The sequence below is a fragment of the Pelobates fuscus genome, chromosome 2 (assembly GCF_036172605.1).
Source record: "Pelobates fuscus isolate aPelFus1 chromosome 2, aPelFus1.pri, whole genome shotgun sequence".
In the NCBI taxonomy this organism is placed as follows: domain Eukaryota; kingdom Metazoa; phylum Chordata; class Amphibia; order Anura; family Pelobatidae; genus Pelobates; species Pelobates fuscus.
In genome coordinates, this window is record NC_086318.1 from 56338968 (window position 1) to 56360465 (window position 21498).

The 21498-nt window shown below is 40.3% G+C and overlaps 1 protein-coding gene across 1 annotated transcript in view; it reads right to left on the reverse strand.

Annotated features, from left to right (window-relative positions):
- TAF1B (TATA-box binding protein associated factor, RNA polymerase I subunit B) overlaps positions 1–21498 on the reverse strand; it is an 85629-nt gene that overhangs the window by 18774 nt on the left and 45357 nt on the right. Inside the window, exons 10-14 of the mRNA XM_063442184.1 lie at positions 17123–17297; positions 16208–16251; positions 13337–13427; positions 11253–11323; positions 4815–5031 (exon numbers count right to left, since the gene is read on the reverse strand). Of these exons, the coding sequence (XP_063298254.1) occupies positions 4815–5031; positions 11253–11323; positions 13337–13427; positions 16208–16251; positions 17123–17297 (598 nt within the window). The remainder of the gene's footprint in view (positions 1–4814; positions 5032–11252; positions 11324–13336; positions 13428–16207; positions 16252–17122; positions 17298–21498) is intronic.

Consider the following 21498-nt stretch of genomic DNA (forward strand, 5'->3'; position numbering starts at 1 on the left):
TAAGTCAGGGATAGAACGTGGAGAACCCCTACAGCAGCATTGCACAACAGTCTAACCCACTTTTACAAAAGTTTAGCTCATTGGATACCCTTTAACCCTATAAACCCACTCATATGCAGCTCTGTACCCCCAATTATACCCCCACTGTTTGTTGTTCTTGGTGCACTGTAGAAACATACCCCTTTCTACTCTCTTTTCACCCCTTACATAGTCACATTTCATACTTATTTATTATTTAGCATCCCTCTGGTTAAACCTATTTTTCACTGAAATTAAAGTTATAATGTGGTTTACATAAATGTAGTAGATCTTCACTCATTACTAATGATACTATAGTCTTAGAATTATGGTGGCACTGCAAAATATTAAACCTTTCAAATAAAAATAACAGATGCCAGTTGATATTCTAATTAATTTATAAGGGACACTATAGTCACCCAGACCACTTCATCTAACTAAAGTGGTCTGAGTGTAGTGTCCCTGCCCCCCCTTAGTTGAGAAACTGCATTTATTACATTGCAGGACTAAGACTGCCACTAGAGGCGCTCCCTTGAGTTTGACTCCATGAAACAACGCTAGACGTCCAACGTCTGAAATCCCCACAGGAAATACCATTGACTCAATGTTTTACAGAGGACGTCGTAGGAAGTGGAGAGCCGACCCAGCACCAAGGGACATCGGCGCTGGAATCTTGTGAACGAATAATGAATAACCCTTTACATTGCCTGGGGGGGGGAGGGGGGGAGGGTGAAGGGGAGCTGGACCAGAGGGCACTATAGTGTTAGGAATACACATCAAGCTGTATGGGGGAGTGATTGTGGCTCACAACCTGAACCAGCTTGATCCTACTAAACCCTGGGAAAGCCACCCTTTTGCACCCAAAAAGTATGGAAAGAAAAAGATGGCTAAAGTAAGTTTACAGGAAGATTAACTTAACCAAATAACCAATGATATTTTATGATGTTATCACAATCTAGCACCTGAAGACCATATTCACCTACACCAGTATAAGATTTACTGCTTATTTAGCGCTTGTTGCTCTATGTAGATCTGTTACCATTTAATGGGGGTGTTATTACATTTTGATACAGGTTGGTTTGGTTTAATGGAAGTTTTCTTTTATTGGCCCTTAAGTCGTTGGGTTGAGGATCCTAAGTGGTGAACAGTGCAAGGGGAATTTGGATTTTAGCAGATACCAAAAACCTAGAGGTTTAACCCCTTAAGGACACAGCTTCTGGAATAAAAGGGAATCATGACGCAATATTTCTGTCATGTGTCCTTAGGGGGTTAAAGGGATACTAACCCTGAAATTATTTATATGAACACATTTACACATTTCTCTAAGCAATTTACAATAGGTCCTATAAATATGGTGTATTTAAGGGTAATTCGCTATTTCTAGTTTTAATTAATTCCTTTTTTTTTTTTAATATGTAATATAAAACAAATCACTTATTTTCCTTTTCTATATAAACTGGTGCTGGTTTATACACTTAGTGCTTAATTATTTGGGAAAGCACTCCATGAACAAGTAAAATATCACCACCACTGTGCTAGCTCGGACATAGTGTTCTCTGATCTTCGTAAGGAATCTTACAAAACTGGTAAAATTCTGGTCTCTACATTGCAATGTAGTATTTCTACAATAATCTGGAAGTTGAACTGAAAGCATGGTTCTCCCTGAAGCTATATTGGCCAGTTCTCATTATTCCAGTTAAACACACACAGAGATCCTTACAATATAGTTTCACTAAAGCTCCATTACATACGTACTCGCATATTATATGGCAGTTTTACATATAGAACAACGGAGAGCGAGAAAAAAACATCTTAATACTGGGAGAGTGACTGAATGAACAGCCCTCGCTCATCCTGGGAAGACTTGGACGTGTGTGCATGACAAAACTTATAGTGTAGTTTAAAAATGGGAAATTATGATCTGCACGCTTTAAAAACCAAGCAGATCATGTAACATATTTTACAGAGCAGATAAATGTAGGGGCTATTGGAGCTGAAGCTCCAGGCCTACACACTGCAATTGTGTTTTGTGATCTGCTGCTCCCCTGAAATGTTGTATGCATTGTCATAGCGTGTGGCCAGGCTGGCACAGATATCCTCCATGCTTTCAGTTCAACTTCAAAATCGTTGTATAAATGCAACACTGTCCACAATACCTGAATGCCTAGAGATTACCTTTGGCACTATAAAGACAAACATGTATCCAATTGGTTTCCTGATTAACTAAATAAAAGCCTAACGGTGTCCCAGGTTCATTGCACATGGGCACTATGAAGCCTGTAATCCATAGGATGGATTCCTTATTCCTTGTGCCCCATGCCTGATAGTTAGACCCTTGTACCCCTTGATTTCCCAGGAGACTTCTATGTGCCTCTTTCAGAGGTCAAACACAAGCTCTTCTAAGAACAAAAGACCAGAAAAGAGAATTCAAACGTCATAATTCGGACCACCATCATTTTCAGATCAAGGCCCATAAAGTCCCTAATCCAGCACTGTATGCATGTATATGTATTAGGGCAGGTCATAAGAATTTATAGCACTATAATACTGGATTCAAAAACACTCATATTCATACTCAAAGTGCAATCAATATTCTCATAGATTTAAAGTGGCTAGTGGTTAATTGGACAAAATGCATTTTGTGAATATTCCTTAGTCTTCTCCTCCTTACTGCAAATGCACATGACAAACACCTATTCTGAATGTCCTCGAGTGGTAGACGGGGACAAGTTACTGGAGAACAGCAGATCCAAAATAAAATCCTTAAACACAACATCTTTTGTTTTGCGGGAAAAAAGGAAGCACTGTATGTAATTTAGTAATAACTGACAAGCAAAGGGAGGGGGGGAAGAATTAAAACCAAAAAAAAAACGGGATAATGATATCTTTTAACTTTTTCTTGTTTACGTTGGCCATGGCTTAGTCCTTCGTTCAGGAGTTGTGTGGTTCATGTTTATGTTTTAGAACACAGCTGGCCCTGTTCACAATACAGACATATTGTATTTGTAATCTTGAATGCAGTTTGCCTTGAGAGATGAAAATGAATCTGCTGCTGGTATACGAGTCTCGCATGAAGTTCCCTTTGTGAATCTTGGAACGAAGAGTTCAGCATTGTCTAGAAATATTTAATCCCTTAATTCAACGGAATTCTTAGCCATGGCTTGGATTGTAAGGCAAACCATTAAAATCAACATTTCCGAGTGCTAGCGTCAAAGGCAAATGGAGAAATTTAAAGAATAAAAATCTCATGGGTTCAGGTCTAAATCTGATGAGGTAGGTTAGGAACACAGAATCAATGTGAATTACTTGTGTTGTCTTTAGGAAAGGTAAGGTGAGGTGAGGACAGCTTTGCTTACTTAAAGCAGCACGGTCCGCCTCACACCCACCCCAAGCCACTAAAAAGTGAATGTTTCATAAAGATAGAGTCTTTATAAAATACAAATTTTAACTGTATTGGAATTTCAGGGATTACTTTTTCTCTGTATATTTCCTCTGCCTGACTTTCTTAGATTTAGAGCAGAGTCTAAGTGTCAATCCCCATGTGAAGGACCACCTAGCCCCCCCCCCCCCCCCCCCCCTGGTTACCTCCGTCAATCGCTGCTTCCTTGAGTACCATAAGCACCGCATCGGACACCATAACCACAACAAACCACACAAACCGCCGCAGGTTGATTGGGGTCTCGCTGTCCTCCACCCACCCTGGACCCAAGACCAGGATCCAGCTTCCAGTGGGTAAACCTCTCCTAGCCCAGAGAGCTAAGCAGACGGCTCTTACAAGAGCAAGTGTTGCAATCCAAGGGAGTATAGTGATTATAACAATCCCTAGAGTGAATATAGCTCTCCAACATGAGCCTAGACTTCATGAAGGAGTAAAGTGTTCTGTTTAATAGCATAATATGCACGTCCCCATGCAAGGGGTTTCCGGTTACATATTCCAGTGTCATTCTCCACTGGAGCTGAGAGTAGACTACAGCAAAAACATACACATGATTACATTGGCTCTCACATCCAGGACACTCCCACGTAAAACAAGATAATCCCTCCTCTGTGCCTGGGAGATAATGGATTTAGGAACTGTACTAAACTCAGTTATGTCCAGGCACAGAAAACACACATTTTACAATACCCCAAAACACATGGAAACCCCACAAAATCATATCCCTGATAGCCACGATCTGGGGGACAAACATATCCAAGAATCACCCAGATCGTCCCAGTTTTGGGATTTCCATCGAAGTCCTACTTTGACCGACCGCACATGAGGCTCCTGCCCAAAACAGATCCAAAGAATCAGGGCTTGCGGTCGGTCTAGTTCGGTAGTTTAAAAACCGAACAAATTACCGAACATAGTCAAGAGTCTTACCCTGGAGTTTGTTCACCTTGTTCGTGGGAAGGAACAAGTTCAGGTAAGTAAACTCACTTAACCTGGCCCACCCTAGACCCCCCCAGTGGCGATGTCACCATCGGGGCGGGGGGGGTCAATGCAAATTCAGTCCTCCCAGATGGTGACAGTGCCACTTTAAAAGCAATAATATATTTTTGCATAAACTAGCATAATCTATCTGGCGTAATAAGAGGACTTGGAGAGGTGCAGTCACGGATATGACTGGGCACCAAGTACTAAGGGCCTGCACCTGCAGAACCCTCAGGACAGAAGTGGCGTATTCCCAGATTTCCTGACATTGTATCAGCACACAGAAAGGGCTGGGGAAAAGGGCATCTTATGGGAACCTATTATATAGTAGTTATCTTTTTCTAGAGATCTACTTTAAATACAAATGCATTAGAATTCTTACTTAGTTCTGCATTTCTTCAATGAACTCAACCAGAAATCGCTGTTTTTGGTTTTCACGTCGTGTTGCATAATTCCCTCCAGGCTGTGTCCATGAAAACAAGTCATGTCTATGTTTTCTTCTTCCCAATTAAACAAAAAACTCGACGGGCTTTGCTTCCCATCGTCAGGTGCCGATTCAGCCAGATCGCTAAACTGCTGGTGTAGGTTCCTTGCCATCCCTGCAAAGGCATTAACAAAAGCAATCATTCATAAAACCTTCAGGTAATCAGAGCGGATAACCGTCACCTGGGGAAAACAAAACTATAGTTATCTGTGTACACAGGCATTATTTAATAGTATCTAGAGTGTGTGAATCATGTCTAACGTACCAAGAATTCATGGTAAAATAGCAGAATTGCTTTATTGGAGGAAAAGGAATAACTGGCCAGGCCCTATCATTAAAGGGACATAAGATCCTTAAACCTGAATAGGAGCTGTATGCGTTTACATATGAAATACATATGTAATCCAGGGAACATCAGCCACAAGGTCTCTCTAGAACCAAACATCCATTATCCTCAGCAGACCTGAGATATTGTGTATATCAGCTTTTCATATGCATAAAAAGTTAGCCAGTTATGACAAAGTACATTGCACAGTATAAAGCTACAACTCCCATCTGTCCCAGTCTGACAATGGGAAGATAACATGAGAGTCAGGGCATTTAATCTCCAAGGCAGGCTATAAACCCTGACCTATTAGAATGCATGCTATGGGCAAACATGGAGAACAGAATACCCTTCCCAGCGGAATACATCACTATTAGTACATATTTAATACCAGGAAACGTGAAGTCAAGCCTTAAGAAGATTATTAAAGAGACACTCCAAGCACCATAACCACTACATCTAGGAAGTTCTTTCAAGACCGTAAACCCCTACAGCTTATTGTAGCAGTGCTTGGAAGGATGTTGCTATTCAGATATCTTATTACTTATTACATGTTGTGCAAGACAGTCTCCTATAATTGCACGAGCGGTGCTGTGAACACAATGCTTCCTACATAGCCCTGCGTACCTACAAGCACAACGTTCTCAGACAGGGAAGGAATGTATATGCATGCTTGCCCACAGTTCCTGCAAGTGAAGGAAACCCATAGTGTGTGCTCATACTCTTACTTGGACAGCTGAATGGGTAAGCTATGTTTCCCCAGTTTACATCATTGGAAAAAGGAGAGGAGTCTGTGTGCTATTAATTTTAAGACAAAATAAAGAAGATGTAGAATTTTGTAGGCATGTTTGTAGGGGCAGGATCCGAGTACCATAACCACTACAACCTGCTCTAGGAGTTAAGGTTGTTCGAGTATCCCTATAAGACATACTATACTCCAAAAATAAACCTACAAAAAAAATTAAAGGAAACAGATTTATTTTCAACTAAATGCAACAGAGCATAGAATTATTTTTTAAAGGCTGATATGTTGTTTTTAAGAAGTTGATTTAAAAAAAAAAAAAAACCACAAAAAAAAACAACAACACTTTACTCAGCTTCCACCACACCTTTGAAAATTAAATTAAAATGTTTCCTAGCTTCCTGGAGAATCTCCTTCCCAGTACAAGCTGTATGTTTTAACACAGTATCTACAGCACTATAGAATAAAAACAACTGTATTCCACCGGCTGTCACTCAAGACCACAAAAGGTGCCAATTATGATATTAAAAAAAATGTCCAATATCATTTGCTCCTATGTCCTTTTAATCAACCCAACATTTCACGCAACAATGAAAATATCACTATATTGCCAGATAACTAAGCTTGATGCTTCAGTGACATTGTGTTGCTTTCCCGACCTCCTGAGATTCTAACCCTCAAAAAAACTGCTACTTCCCCAAATAATCTTGGTTGAATTCACCAATTTCTCACCGTTAAAGACTTCCTTATCATCTTCCACCTAGGCTACTGCCACATACGTCTTACCGTCTTTTCTACCACCCGAGTAAACCCAATCTTTCACATCAATTCTTATGCTGCTTCTGTTGTCTATCCTTGTACTGGCTTTCATTCACACCACAAAGAAGACTTAAATTACGTTATCTGATATAAAGCCCATCCCAACCCTACTATTTCTTAAAATGTTGTCTTTATTATGAAATGCTCCCTAACTTGACTTCTCCGTTCTTCCCACCAGGGCCGGATTAACATAGGGGCTGATGGAGCTGCAGCTCCAGGCCCAGGCCCATGGAATAGGCCCATTGAAAAAAAAAAAAAAAAATTTTTTTTTTTACATTTTTTTTTTTTACACACACACTACTCTTAGGTTTGCCACCTGACTGGTATTTTACTGGCACAGCCGGTATTTGAGACTGCCTGGCCGTGCCGGTATTGCAGTAATACTGGCAATACAAATGCAGGTATTTTTCTCAGAATAAGTGGAGATTACTCTGCAATACCAGCACCGGCCAGTAGGGGTCACTGTGTGTGGAGAGAGGCAGGGATAGGAAGTTACAGCATATCCCCATAGACATATAATACCTAGACGCCGCATTGACCTCGGGGGGCCATGAAATGCGGGCACCCGGTGTGGTATTATATGTCTATATATTAGGACTTCTGTCCCTAATTTTTTTAATTTACTTTGCCTTAGTGACAAATCTCACTTTAGTAAATAGTGATGTGATTGTTTGATTTCTCCTATTCTCTTTATGCTATCACCATGCGGACTTCAAAGTGCAAAAGACAGAGCTCACAATAATAAAGAGTTCTAGATATCTACATTTTATTTTGCACTGTTCCAAAATCCATATTAGTTAAAAATAGGTGAAAAGTAAATACATTACAAATCAGGCAAAGATCCAGTCCCAGTTTAAAACATGTATATTAAGATGATAGATTGTGGGGTTAGTTCACTAAACTTATAATTTTAGCAAACCTAAATCCAAATGCAACGCATAGTTTCAATCTGGAAATTCAAATAATTTCAATGTATTGAGTAAACTTAGTCGATAACGTAAATAACCACAGAGGTCTTAAAGCAGCAAATGTCAGTTAATTTTATTTAATATCCCAGGATTAAACATCATGCTACTGGATCTATACACCCTCCAGGTGGATTTTAAGACTAACCATGTTTACTTTCAGGACCTTGCTCTGCAGATCATAGACATATATATTCTATATATGTCTATGCTACAGATCACACTGTGACCGATCCAAGATGGCGGCCCCGCAGCTCATCAGCGCTAATAGGAAGTAGCAGTCAATGCGGCGTCTAGTATTTTATGTCCATGCATATCCCTGCCTCTCTGTACTACTCACTGATCCGTGGGGACCAGCAACACAGCACAGAGTCCAGAAAGCAGCTCTACAGCTCAGATAAGTGAGGGATGGGGGGGAAAGGCAGCAGGGACACATGGGGACACTGAGACACTAGGGGACACATGTGGACACTGAGACACATGTGGACACAGACACTAGGGGACATATGGGGACACTGAGACACTAGGAGACACATGGGGACACAGACACTGGGAGACCTGGGAACACTGAGACACTTGGGGACACTGAGACACATGGGGATGCTGAGACACATGGGGACGCTGTTTCTCCCAGTGTCCCCATCCAGTGTCTCAGTGTCCCCAAGTCTCCCAGTGTCTGTGTCCCATGTCTCTGTGTGCCTAGTGTCACCATGTCTAAGTCCACAACTGTCCCCATGTCTCCCAGTGTCCCAAAGTGTCTGTCTCCCAGCCAGTGTCCCCTAGTCTCCCAGTGTCCCATAGTCTCCCAGTGTCTGTGTTCCCATGTCTCTGTGTCCCTAGTGTCTTAGTGTCCCCAAATGTTTCAATGTCCCCATGTCTCCCAGTGTCTGTGTCCCTAGTGTCTGTGTCCCCATTTCTCCCAGTTTCCCTAAATGTCTGTGTCCCCATGTCTCCCAGTGTCCCCGGGTCTCTCAGTGTCCCCGGGTCTCTCAGTGTCCCCAGGTCTCTCAGTGTCCCCAGGTCTCTCAGTGTCCCCATGTCTCTCAGTGTCCCCATGTCTCTCAGTGTCCCCATGTCTCTCAGTGTCCTAGTGACATGGGGACCCACTGAGAAACTGGGAGAAATTGGGACACTGAGGGACTAGGGGACTGGGCGACATGGGGAAACTGACACTGTGATACATAGGGACACTGAGAGACTTGCGAGACTGAGACACTGGGAGCAATCCATCTATACAGCAGAATCAAACTGTGAGTAGTTTGTTGGTGATTTTACAGAATTTTCTCTGATGTCACTCCTTATGATTATACAAAGGATTAAGGCTGGTATTTTGTTCCAAGAAAGGTGTCAACCTTAACTACTCTTCACATACTCTTGCTTAAAGTAGCACTATAGGGTCAGGAACGCAATCATGTATTTCTGACCCAATTATGTTAAAACCACCACCCTGCCCCCTTCTTGCCTCCCTATATAGTATAGTAAAATATAACTTGTATTCAAGTCTGCAGCTGCTAGCTCTGCCTCTGAACTGACTGTCTGCTGACATCATCAGAAGTGGTGGTCTGAGCAAATTACAATACTTCCCCATAGGATTGTCTGAGACTGTCAACTAGGCAGATCAGGGGCAGAGCCAGCACAAGTCATAGCCCTGGCCAATCAGCATCTCCACATAAAGATAAATGTAATCAATGCATCTCTATGAGGAAAGTTCAGTGTCTGCATGCCGAGGGTGGAGACACTGAATGGCAGTGCTGCACACTAGGCAGTACTGCCCCAGGAAGCACCTCTACCTGCCATCTAAGGAGTGGCCAGTGGAGTTATTTTCTCTGAAAAGACAGTGTTTACTGCAAAAGGCCTGAATGGAATGATTCTACTAACCAGAACAAATACAATATGCTGTAGTTGTTCTGGTGACTATAGTGTCCCTTTAAGTTTGGAAGCTTAAGAGGGATGTGTGGGAACAAAACTTGTGTGGACTGGCTGACAATACAATTAGTTTAGGTAATGCAGACATTGGTCTCTCTAACACTGTGGCATGTCCCCATTCATCTACACTCACTACATACACCTTTTATCTGTCTCAGACTATATACCAGGAACTTCTGCCTGCTAGTAAGAAGGTAAGGAGACAAGTGGACCAGCGAGTGCTAGGGGACAGTCCTTAGAAAGCATTGAGTGAGCGCATCATTAGACGCATTTATGTTAAGCTCAGGGTGCTGCCTGCATAGTATGCCCTTAGTTGGACAGCCTGCATGATTGGCGGGCAGCCTGACATGCATTCATGTCAGGCTGTCCTTCAAATTCTTTGGACAGACATGCCCCCTTTTTGCGCATGTCCTCGCCTTTTGGCAGGTCTGGTCACGTGATTCGCACCAGTGGCCACCCTTTTACCCTGCCCATTGACTGCCTGCTTCACTGGACACTGCTGTTAAGGGTTATGGATTTAATTGAAAGATGAAAGATATAAATTAGAGAGAGATTAGCATAGAGTATGTGTTTTCTTATAGCTGCATCCTATGAGTTTCCCTCCAGCACCATCTCCATCAGATACATGACGCTTGGGAGGTATGATTGTTTTAATGTTTTTGGTCAATAAGATTCCGTAATTAGGCCCATCATAATTGTCAGCACCAGGCCCAGTGTGCTCTTAATCCGGCCCTGCTTCCCACAAATTAAGGCTCTACTCCCTCTTTCTTAAGGTTCATCTGACCTACATCTTGTCATTACTGTGAGAACTTTAACACTTCTTTAAATTTCAAACAATCCTTCACAGCTCACCTCTTCACAAAGCTTACAAATTAAACCTAGTAGTGATAGTTCCCGAAGGTCAAAACTGACCATATGGCATTTTGGAGTTATAACAAATCTCAAAATGCCTCGAAATCTGGGGAAATTTGATGGGAAATATTCCATTGTCCGTATTGCACACACCCACCTCAAAGTGACACGAGAACAGCCTCAATTAGAGCTCAAATTACAGCTCAGTGAGAAGTCTGAGTGAAGCGTAAGAAAGTCTAAAAGACAGTTGGCAAGGTGTGACAAAGGTGATTTAACACATTTTTTTTAGACTTTTATAATATAAGACTGAAGCAACACTGACATTACCCCTAAAGCATCTCACTCTCAGCAAGCTTCAGGTGCCCGGATGGTTCGTTTAACCAGGTTCAACACTAAATGGGAGAGATTGTGCCAAAAAGACCTCCAGACACTATAATCCCTTCAATGATATTTAGTGGTTATAGTACCTAGAGTGTTCCTATAAACCTGTAAATATATGCACATCAATCATGAAAAAAATGATATGCATCTACACTAGAGATATAGTACTGGGTAATGCGTGTAAACACATGCACAACCCATTGCACTTACACAATTATATCCAATAACAAGGTAAAAAAATTCTATTTTATAGAATGCAAAAACTGATTTTTAGTATCAGCAGCTGGGTCTAGAACATAAATAATTCTCAAAATACTCGTACTTACGTTTTCTTTTACTAAACACGCCTTTGACATTTTTGGAGTAATAAAGTACCCTATTGCTTTTCCATATAAACCTAAAATTAGAAAAACACATGTAAAGTCAGTTTATTTTGTATTTTGGTTCCCATTGTAAACTCTGAATGTTTCCAATTTGGCTTCTTTGACCTTAAATGTAAGATTCTCGTTGAGTTCACGCTTTGGTAAATAGCCCAGTGTGCAAAGTAAACCAAGTGCCCAACTTGGAGATCGGTATCACAGGGTCAGGGCATAGCTTATCAGTCAGGCAGTAAACATGCTTAAACATAGCCTTTGAGTGTACTCATTGTGCTATCAGACTTGCTATCAGATGTATAGATATTAAGAAAGAAAAAAATATATACACATTTAAAAAAAAGTATCCCCACCCTCACCTGTTGCTATATTCTCACCAGATCCTTTGCATGGACTTCCTTACTGATAGAAAACATTCGTGTGAAAGGGAAGGACAAGAGAACCCTGTTACAGGTAGTTCTACCGCACTCCAAAGTAACCAAAGTAACTACAATGCATTCACAGCTAGAGGAATGCATCACAGCAACTACAATGCATGCGCAGCTAGAGGAATGCATCACAGTAACTACAATGCATTCACAGCTAGAGGAATTCATCACAGTAACTACAATGCATGCACAGCTAGAGGAATACACCACAGTAACTACAGCTAGAGGAATGCATCACAGTAACTACAATGCATGCACAGCTAGAGGAATGCATCACAGTAACTACAATGCATGCGCAGCTAGAGGAATGCATCACAGTAACTACAATGCATGCACAGCTAGAGGAATGCATCACAGTAACTACAATGCATGCACAGCTAAAGGAATGCATCACAGTAACTACAATAAATGCACAGCTACAGGAATGCATCACAGTAACTACAATGCATGCACAGCTAGTGGAATACACCACAGTAACTACAATGCATGCACAGCTAGAGGAAAACACCACAGTAACTACAATGCATGCACAGCTAGAGGAAAACACCACAGTAACTACAGCTAGAGGAATACACCACAGTAACTACAGCTAGAGGAATACACCACAGTAACTACAGCTAGATGAATGCATCACAGTAACTACAGCTAGATGAATGCATCACAGTAACTACAGCTAGATGAATGCATCACAGTAAATATAATGCATGCACAGCTAGATGTCACTCCATTCTAATGCCAGTGCACTGCAAAGCCTTTGCGTTGGTGTCAGTGGGGAGGATGGGGGACGACGAGATTCTGCTTGGATAAATGTTCCTGAGGAAACCCAGTTATGCCAGAGTATGGACGAATGTAGTTAGTAGCAGGGAATTGATGTTATACAACTGTATCCTGGATCAAGGCGATGCAGATAGTGCTAAAAAGTAATTGACTAGTCAATCGATAAAATAAATTAGATATATTACATGTAACCTGCTGGTCTGTGGCAGGTCTCAATGAGTGGAGTTAAACCAGGCAACTAAATGCTCATTCTAAGAGGTTAATGTATTGTTTAAACAAATAAAATTATTTAAAAACACAAAGAGGAAGGGGAGCGCTTAAAAGGTCACATAAAATTCTGTATTTATGTTCTAAATGAGTCACTAAATTACGTAATGATTGTATAACCCACATGGCAAATACAGACGTATAAAAGGAGAATTATCCACATAATTGGTTTGTAAAAAGAAAAGCCAGTATAAAATGATGATTACTAACATATAATCAGAAAATAACCCTTTAATAACTATGCCACATCTATTTCATTCAGTTAAAAACAAATATTGGGTTTCAGTGTGAATCAGTGAAAGTCAGAAAGAGAGCCTATCACATTTCCCATGAAATGAATCATACACACGCATTTAAATGGTAAATGATCACGTCATTAAACACATGAGGATTAAAAGCATGAATGCTACGACTTGGGAACAGCTAGAGTCGGGGGGTGCAACTTCTGCTTTTGTTGAACTATGGTAGGGAATTATGGGAAATGTGGTACAGCAAAAACGTGAACAGGTATTGCCAATCACTCCTTTATAACTCTAAAATAGTGAAATGAAAGATATAGCGTACCTGGCATTTTCTTCAGCCAGCTGCCTTTGACTTTTATCAAGGGTTACCTTCATTGTTTTGTACCATTCCTGGTAATCAAACAGCGTTTTCCCTACAGAACAAAAAGGTTATAGTTTATGCGGATATATATTTCAATAAATTGAACCAGAATAAAGAGCATTATGTTGCACAGTGCTGTGTATCATGCTGCACATACTAAACACATAATAATAATAATAATAATAATAATAATAATAATAAATTCACTCTGAATCATGAACAAACCAACAATCTACTCCACAGACAATTTTTAAGAAAATCTCTAAACTATTTCAGCAAAATTGCAAGCAAATGTATAGATCAAAAGATATATATATATATTTTTTTTTTTATTATTACTCGTTCATCACATACGTCGTCCCAATGTCCTCTGTACATAATGAACCACTATAAAGAAGGATAGGTTAGCGGTATGCAGAGAAAGGAAGCAGGCGATTAAATAGAAAAAGAAATCGCTCGCTCTGCAAACCGTGCAGCGGGTAGTTAAAAGATGGTCTCAATCAATGACGGCGCTGCTCAATCACCATATCTGCACCAATACTGGAGCCCCAAGTGCAAACCTGTCAACATGCACAAACACAGCAGAGATGCGACAAACTAAAACGTATTTATTTTCCTTCTAAAAATAGGCTTGCATTTCTGCTGGTTACATATAAAGATTGGCGGTTTAATAAGATTTGTTTTTAAATGTGCCATGTTTTAAAATTATAGTTAATGTAAAAAAGGAACTTCTATGCATGAGGGCCTTTCTTTCTGCATGTCTGCGCAAGACAGGCTCACTTAAAATGTCATTTAAGTGCCATACCCACCTCAGCTTAGTGTAGTGCATAAGGTGTAGAGAGTGACACCCCCTTGGACTCTGGTAAACTGTTTAGGAGTGCTAGTGGCAAAAGAACGGGCTCTTTCCTGCACCCATTAACCTCCCCCTCCATGGGCGACTTGATAAGGCAGAATGTACACTTCCATAGCATTACTATATAATCCCAGGATAGGCCAGTGCTCTCAGACACTCGTTTCCATCTTGGTTGGACTGAATGTACACTGATAATGGAAAAACGTGCTTCCTATTTTTTATCTTGCATTTCTTTACAGGGGGTGAAAATGATGACATTCACTGCAAGCCAATTCCAGGTATCTACTACCCTTTCTGTAATGCAGCACAATACAGCCTTCGATTCGAGCTGAAACCTCACACTAGAATTCACTAGTATTCCGATTATCACCAAGTTTCTGTAATTGTACTTTCTCTAACTATACCACCATAAATCTAAATACAATTTTAAAAAAACATGGCTTTTTGACATTTTACACAAGTGTAAAGCTAAGTAATTAATTAGACTACACACACCACCTAATCTAAAACCAAATATATATTTTTTTTCCCTTGCCATATTTGTACTTCTACTCTAAAGCAAAATAACATGTGTCCTATGGTCTAAGCTTTGGCTTGCAATCAATAACCAGACGCAGATGCAAGTGGCGCAGGACGTACAAAGCAAGCTCTCGAAACACGGCCTGCACTGATCCACAATGTCGCAGCGTTACCAGCGAAGTGGAGGACACAGAAAGCATCTTGACGCAACAGATGCTGCTCCAAGATCTGCCAACACTCACCTGGACCTCAGTCCACATGGGGACGTATCCCCTGGCACGGCTCAAACCATCGGGTACCCCATACTCAGAGACTATGCCAGCAACATGCAGTAAGACTGCATCCAGACCACTGGCAACAATCTGACAAGTGAGGAACAAGTGCAGGAGTGTACAAGTGTCTGGGGCTGGTGGGATAGTTTTGAGGAGGCCCAGTATTTAATTCTACCTCTGGGCAGGCTGCATTGGTCAGTGGGCATAGGATGAACACCCTCCTCAATGTGGTGCCCTTCCCCTCCTTAGGCCACGAGGTCCGTATATTTACCCAACCACTTTTGGTTTTGAGCATTTTGTTTTCTGTTTTTGGTTTATATTCTTGCTCCACTCTGTGGAGAATCCTTTGAGTTCTGTAGTGTTTGTCCATAATGTGCCATCATTTTCAAGTTCCCAGTTTAAGTTTAAAACCCACAGAGACATACACATCTGTACTATATGTATTACATTATTATTGTAGCTCACTGTGTACACCTTACATTGTGGGTGTTCACCTTATTTCCATGTAAGAGCAGGGAGTAGGCTAACAAAATGCAGTAAAGAAACATGTGCCAAATTAATGTCAGCACATGCAGAATTAATCAACTTCTAAATTCTGCAGCAAATATAAGGCACTTCCTGTTGTTGGCATGTGGACGTCCAGAGTCTTCTAAATACGCATAAGAAAGCACTAAGTCAATACTTTCCAATGGGGAAGGCTTAAAGCGTGCATGTCACTCACTGCACATGAACATCAGGTTCAGAGATGCAATCCCTCTTAAGACAGCGCAAAATATTGTCGTTTCACGTCTGTCCAAAACTATGCCCTTAGAGCAGAGTTCTCCAAACTCTGATCCTTCAGATATTGCTGAACTACAACTACCATGATCCTTTGAATTAAATAGCCAGAGAATCATGGAAGTTGTAGTGCATCAACCAGAATTTGGAGAATCCTGCTTATTTTCTGCAGGCTCTTCCTCGTGAAGCTCTTTATTGAATTAAAGGTCTTTACATGCGCTGTCATCACTCACAGCATGACAACGACAGTTTTTCTTAAGACTTCTCAGAATTATACTGACCCATTTCAGGAATAAAGGTAAGTTACACTCTATACAACCAGTCTACGGAACTGCCAATATGTTGGCACTGTATTTTTGTTGGCAAGTGAATAAATAAATAATTACATATATTATTTACACTATAACTAACCTTTTTTATTTGTATTGCTCCTGAAGGCACATTCTGCCAAGGCCCTGGGAAGAAAAAAAAATTATATATATGAAAAGTATTTAATTAACCACATATTAGTCAGACTTTGCCGTTACTGGATATTATCAATAATAATAAATAGATTTTTATGTAGTTCTTGCAGCAGGTGTATCAGCCAGCTGCACATAAATCATAGCTTACTGTACAGTACATTTACTTTGCTGGATCCCTGGCTCTCGTTACAGAGTTATCATGAAGTTACTCAGCCATGTGATATCATTCTTAACAAATGTTTCACAGTTTAACACCCAACTGACAGCTGAATCCCTCTATTAAGCTACAATTACCATCTCTGCACAGCACACGCAGTGCTCCAGGTATACTGCCATCATACTCACTGGTTTTGGCCCTTGATCTATTTGACCAAGTCTCTCTCAGCTAGGATAGATGTATAACAACATATATAAAAGCCACAACGCTTACCTGATTGTGCTGAGAATCACAGTATTTTCTAGTCATCTGCTGCCTCAGCAAATTAAAGTTAGATGTACAGAGTGGAATGTCTGTTGATGCAATGAAACTAAGCGACGCCATTTATAAAATACTCTGAATTATTCAACAAGCTTAGATTTTTTTTAACACGCAGTTTCCGAATTAATGCCCAGGTAAGGAAAAAGTCGCCTGCAAGCGGACATGTTAATAAAGTATAATGCATGTAATGAAATGGCAGGTTTATCACCAAAACAAAGTTGCTAAAGCAGTGGTGGCTTACTTTTGCAACACAAACATTTGTGAATTACATTCCCAACGATGTCCGGTGAGATTTCTCTTTTTGCCAAGGAACTCATCATCTTGCTTGCTATGACAATGTTACCGAGAATACAGACTTATCTAGAACTTTAACACCAAACTTACCATTCTTTGTGATCATCCAGAACAAACAACAGTTTGAGCACCACTATGATCAGAGCTACTGACTGGACATCATATTGAACCATTTTTTTTTCTTGCAAAGGATCAAATGTCAAATAAGTAGCATCATCAAGGCATAGCTTCTTTGCCACCCGACTGGTCCAAACATGAAGTTCATCTAGTCAAAATTAGGAAAAGAAGGTGGTTAAGCATACATATAAATATGATGTGGTGCGCAATATACAATGCAAATTAGTTCTAAGCAGAAATGTATATCAAAAGAGACCTAAACGTCGACTATTGATGTTACGAATTGAATTTTGAATTAAACTACTTTCACAAATCCTTTGAGTGCACCTGTACTTGGACTGATATATACATTGCTGGAGCAAGCACCGGGGATATGCTCTGTTCATATGTGAAAAGCTGGGAGTGCTTAATTTGTGGTTTGAGATAGATTATATATTCTATATAATATTTATTTTTGTCTATCAAAATTACCAGTTCCTTTGTATGTTATAAAATGCACGTTTGTGTTTTTTTTTTTTAATATAAATTATAGATTGCTCGCAATACTGGACTAACACTTGTGTAGAAGAAAAAGAGTTGTAGGCCAATGCAAAAAAAAAAAAATAATAATAATAATAATAATAAATCACATTTAATATACAGATCACTTTCACATATGTAATGGTTTATGGGCCTCTGGGCAAGTGCTTCCCCATCATCATAATATGTGATGGATATACATGCAAATGAGGTGGTGGGAGATAACTGAGGAATGGCAAACTTTGCATAATTCTATCTAAACGGGGAAAAGTATGCAAAACTTCCATTTTACAACTTTTTCAACTTTTGATTATGGCTGTCGCTGGCTGGGGCAATGAACACAGAATGACTTGGTATCTGCCTTGAGAAGGAAGACTGAGGTATGAATGGAAAATAATTGTTAGTATTTTTATTCCCCAATCACGGGTTGCAATTTATTGGTGGGGGGGCGGGGGGCATAAATATATAAAATAAATTACAAATCTCAAATAGTAAATCTCGTAAAGTATTGACAAAGAAGATGACCCAGAAAAATGTGACAAAGCAGGTAGAATACTTATCTCTTGTGTTTTAAAACACACTTGCAACAAAGATGACAACTTTTAACGTTTTATAATTCAGTTTTATACGTGATAATTTTCCTGGTATAGTTATTTTCTAAATAAACTGTGCTATTAAAATGTTATTCCTATTATACAAACAAAAAACATAGTTAAAAACGGCTTACATTAGTAAGCTGTATTACGAAAAGAATTCATGCACATAAACAAATTTCCCCACACGATTTTTTGGAATTTATCCACCTTCGTGTTTCCCAACTCTAGATATTGGGAAATCTGGGGCCAGAGGTCTTTAAATATGTTTCTATAAAGTGTAATTGTCTCATAAAATATCTAAGATGTTGGCAGTGTTTCCTTCTGTAGATCTATAGAGGTAGATTCACACGTGGCATAATGGCATTCATGGTAAAATGCCTACTCATTGTGTAATGGTATTTCAGATAGAAATGTTGCCATTTATCTTAAAGGGGCACTCTATGCACCATAAACACTACATCCCCTGGCATCATCCCATGATCTGAAGTCAAACCATTTCTGAACAGTTTGAAATTTACCAAAGTTCCTTGGGCTGCTGCAGTCCTTCCAGTCTTCGGTGATATAGCTCCAATTTATCAGTATCAATTTTGACCTTATTTAAACACTACTCATGAGTTAAAAGCATCGGCTGAAACTCCTCTGTCAATGAATGATGTCAAAATAGGGATCAAATTATATTAATAATAAGGTAGAATGGCAACCTCCACATATATTTTGTGAGTGATGTCAATAGGAATAAAACCCACGATATTATATATCTATCCATCATGTATACATTTTTAACTGACAGACTTGAAAGCCTTACAACAAAAGCCTAATAGAGACATAACACTGTGTAATAGTTTGTCCTATGTGTAGTCACCCACTAGAGAGTTTTCGAACAAATGCAGGCTCACTAACTCAACAGAATGAGCTTGTTGACTATTTGCATATCAGAGTGATCCTATACACTCTGCAGAGAGATGGAAAAACCCTACAATATTGTTTTGGCCTCTTGTCAGCAAGGTATGGCTGATATGCCTGCAGGCACAACAAGCACCTATGCGTGCCTGGGTTACCCTTGAAACTGTCGTTGTCACTTTTGACTTTTTTTAGAAAGATAGATAAAGATATAAAGGCCATCATACTTTTGTCTTATGTAGCAGACGATATTTGGCAAAATGTGGAAACGGCACAGCTTCAAACGCCTTCCACCTGCTGCATCTTTCCATTTCTCCCCAGCCAACATGCTTATAAGTGATACAGATAAGTATCCGTCACGCACATTGGTTGTCCATGGCTTTTCATTGCATGTGTGCGAGAAGATCTAAGACGAATGTGGCAGTTTTGCAGGGTCTTCCAAAGACCCTGGTTTTGCACTTTTTGCATGTGTGCCATTACATCGATGGCACGGTTCCTAAGGGTTTTATTTTAATTGGAAAATATAGAATCCGAGCAAGGAGAGACACCGAGACATTTATCGGTCTTCTCGCTGCTTTCCAAGTGAACACATTACCATGGATAATCTAAAAAAAATGTGAAGACATCACAAATGACTGTGCTGCTGCAAGATTAAGGATACCCAAAAACAAAGTGTAACAGACACTCACAGGGAGATAGAAGGACTATGTTGGCTTGTATAACATAAAACCCTCTGGCAGCAATACAATATATATATACGGCAAATGCTCACAGACTATAATTCCCAGATAGCCTTTACACCAGCGGTGCCCAAAAGGTATATCCCCAGATGTTGTAGAACTACAACTCCCATGATACTTTGCATGCATTTAGAATGACCTTTTGTGCACCCCTGCTTTACACTATAAACATAACGGTTTATTGCTTGTAGCAGTCCTTATGACACATCCCTCAGTGCCACAGGTGTGTGCAAGAGCTGTATAGTGCACATTAAATGGTCTTCCTTAGCTCTTGCTTCGGCCTCTTTGTTGCCTTTTACATGAGATGTTTTAAAAAAACAAACAAAAAAAAACAAAAAACATCTTGACTATCTCTAGAACTACAGGTCTGGTCACTAGTGCAACAAATGTATTATTAAATCATATATTTTTAAGTTAGTATTTTATAAATAAAATTCAGATGGCATTTTCCTCTAAAATTCAGATGGCATTTTCACTAATGAAATGTGCCGCTCACACAGACGTCTTATTTACATAGCACTCTACCTATTGTACATATAAATGTTCTGATCCAGATTACTAGTACAGTAACAGTATAGAGTCTAGCTGATTGCAAGCATGTACATTGTAATCTAAAATGTTTGCAGAATACTTACTGTCCTGCCTATACTCCCAGTCTCATTGGCCCCCAAAAGATGTAAAGCTAACCTAATTTCCAGCACCGCAGGGGGTCTTCTGGTGGCTGGCCCCACCCCCGTCTATACCTCCTTGTCTGAGATCATTTCCAATGATCAGCCAATCCAAAGTTTTCCCATAGGCTATTGCGCATGCGCATCAAAACTCCACTCTGTTCCAATCAGCATCTCTATGAATCAATGCATCTCTTTGAATAACGTTTAGCACCTCCATGCAGAAAGGGAAAATGCTGAACGTCAGTGCTGCATATAGTACAGCACTGACACAGGAAGCATCTCTAGTGGCTGTCTGAGTGACTGCCACTGGACGTGTCCCTAGTAGTGAAAAGACTTGACAAAGTTTCAGGATAGTGGCAACTTTGTATTTTATTCTGCACTTCAAATAAAGACTGCCTTTAACTGTACCCAGACCACTTTTTCTGTATGGGACATTAGTCCACGTTGGTTGGAGCCCCCTGTTGAAGGTATTCCCAGGATTTTTGATGTGTTCAATATTCTCCCTAGGCAGTAATGTACACACTGCCTTTTATCTGAAAATGCTGTATTTAATTTAACAGGCCTACATTAAGCTGTAGTTGTTCTGGTGACTATAGTGTCCATTTAATATTGCTGGTCTAATAAGTTGACACTATAAAAAAAAAAAAAATACATATATATATATATATACAGGGGCGGGCTGGGCCGGGGGGCAGGGAGGCAATTGCCCCCCGAAATTCTTTTAGGACCGGCCGCGGCGGGCCGGCCCTTTAAATGCTGCAGCCGCCGAGCGCTCTGTAAAGAGCGCTCAGACGGCTGCAGCAGCTTTTCCCTCCCTCCCCTCCCCTGTAGGTGTCCGAGCTGCACTCCGGTCCGCGGTCCCGGCCGGAGTGATGGGAAGGTGCACACTGAGTGTGCACTTCCTGTCAGTCCGGCCGGGTACA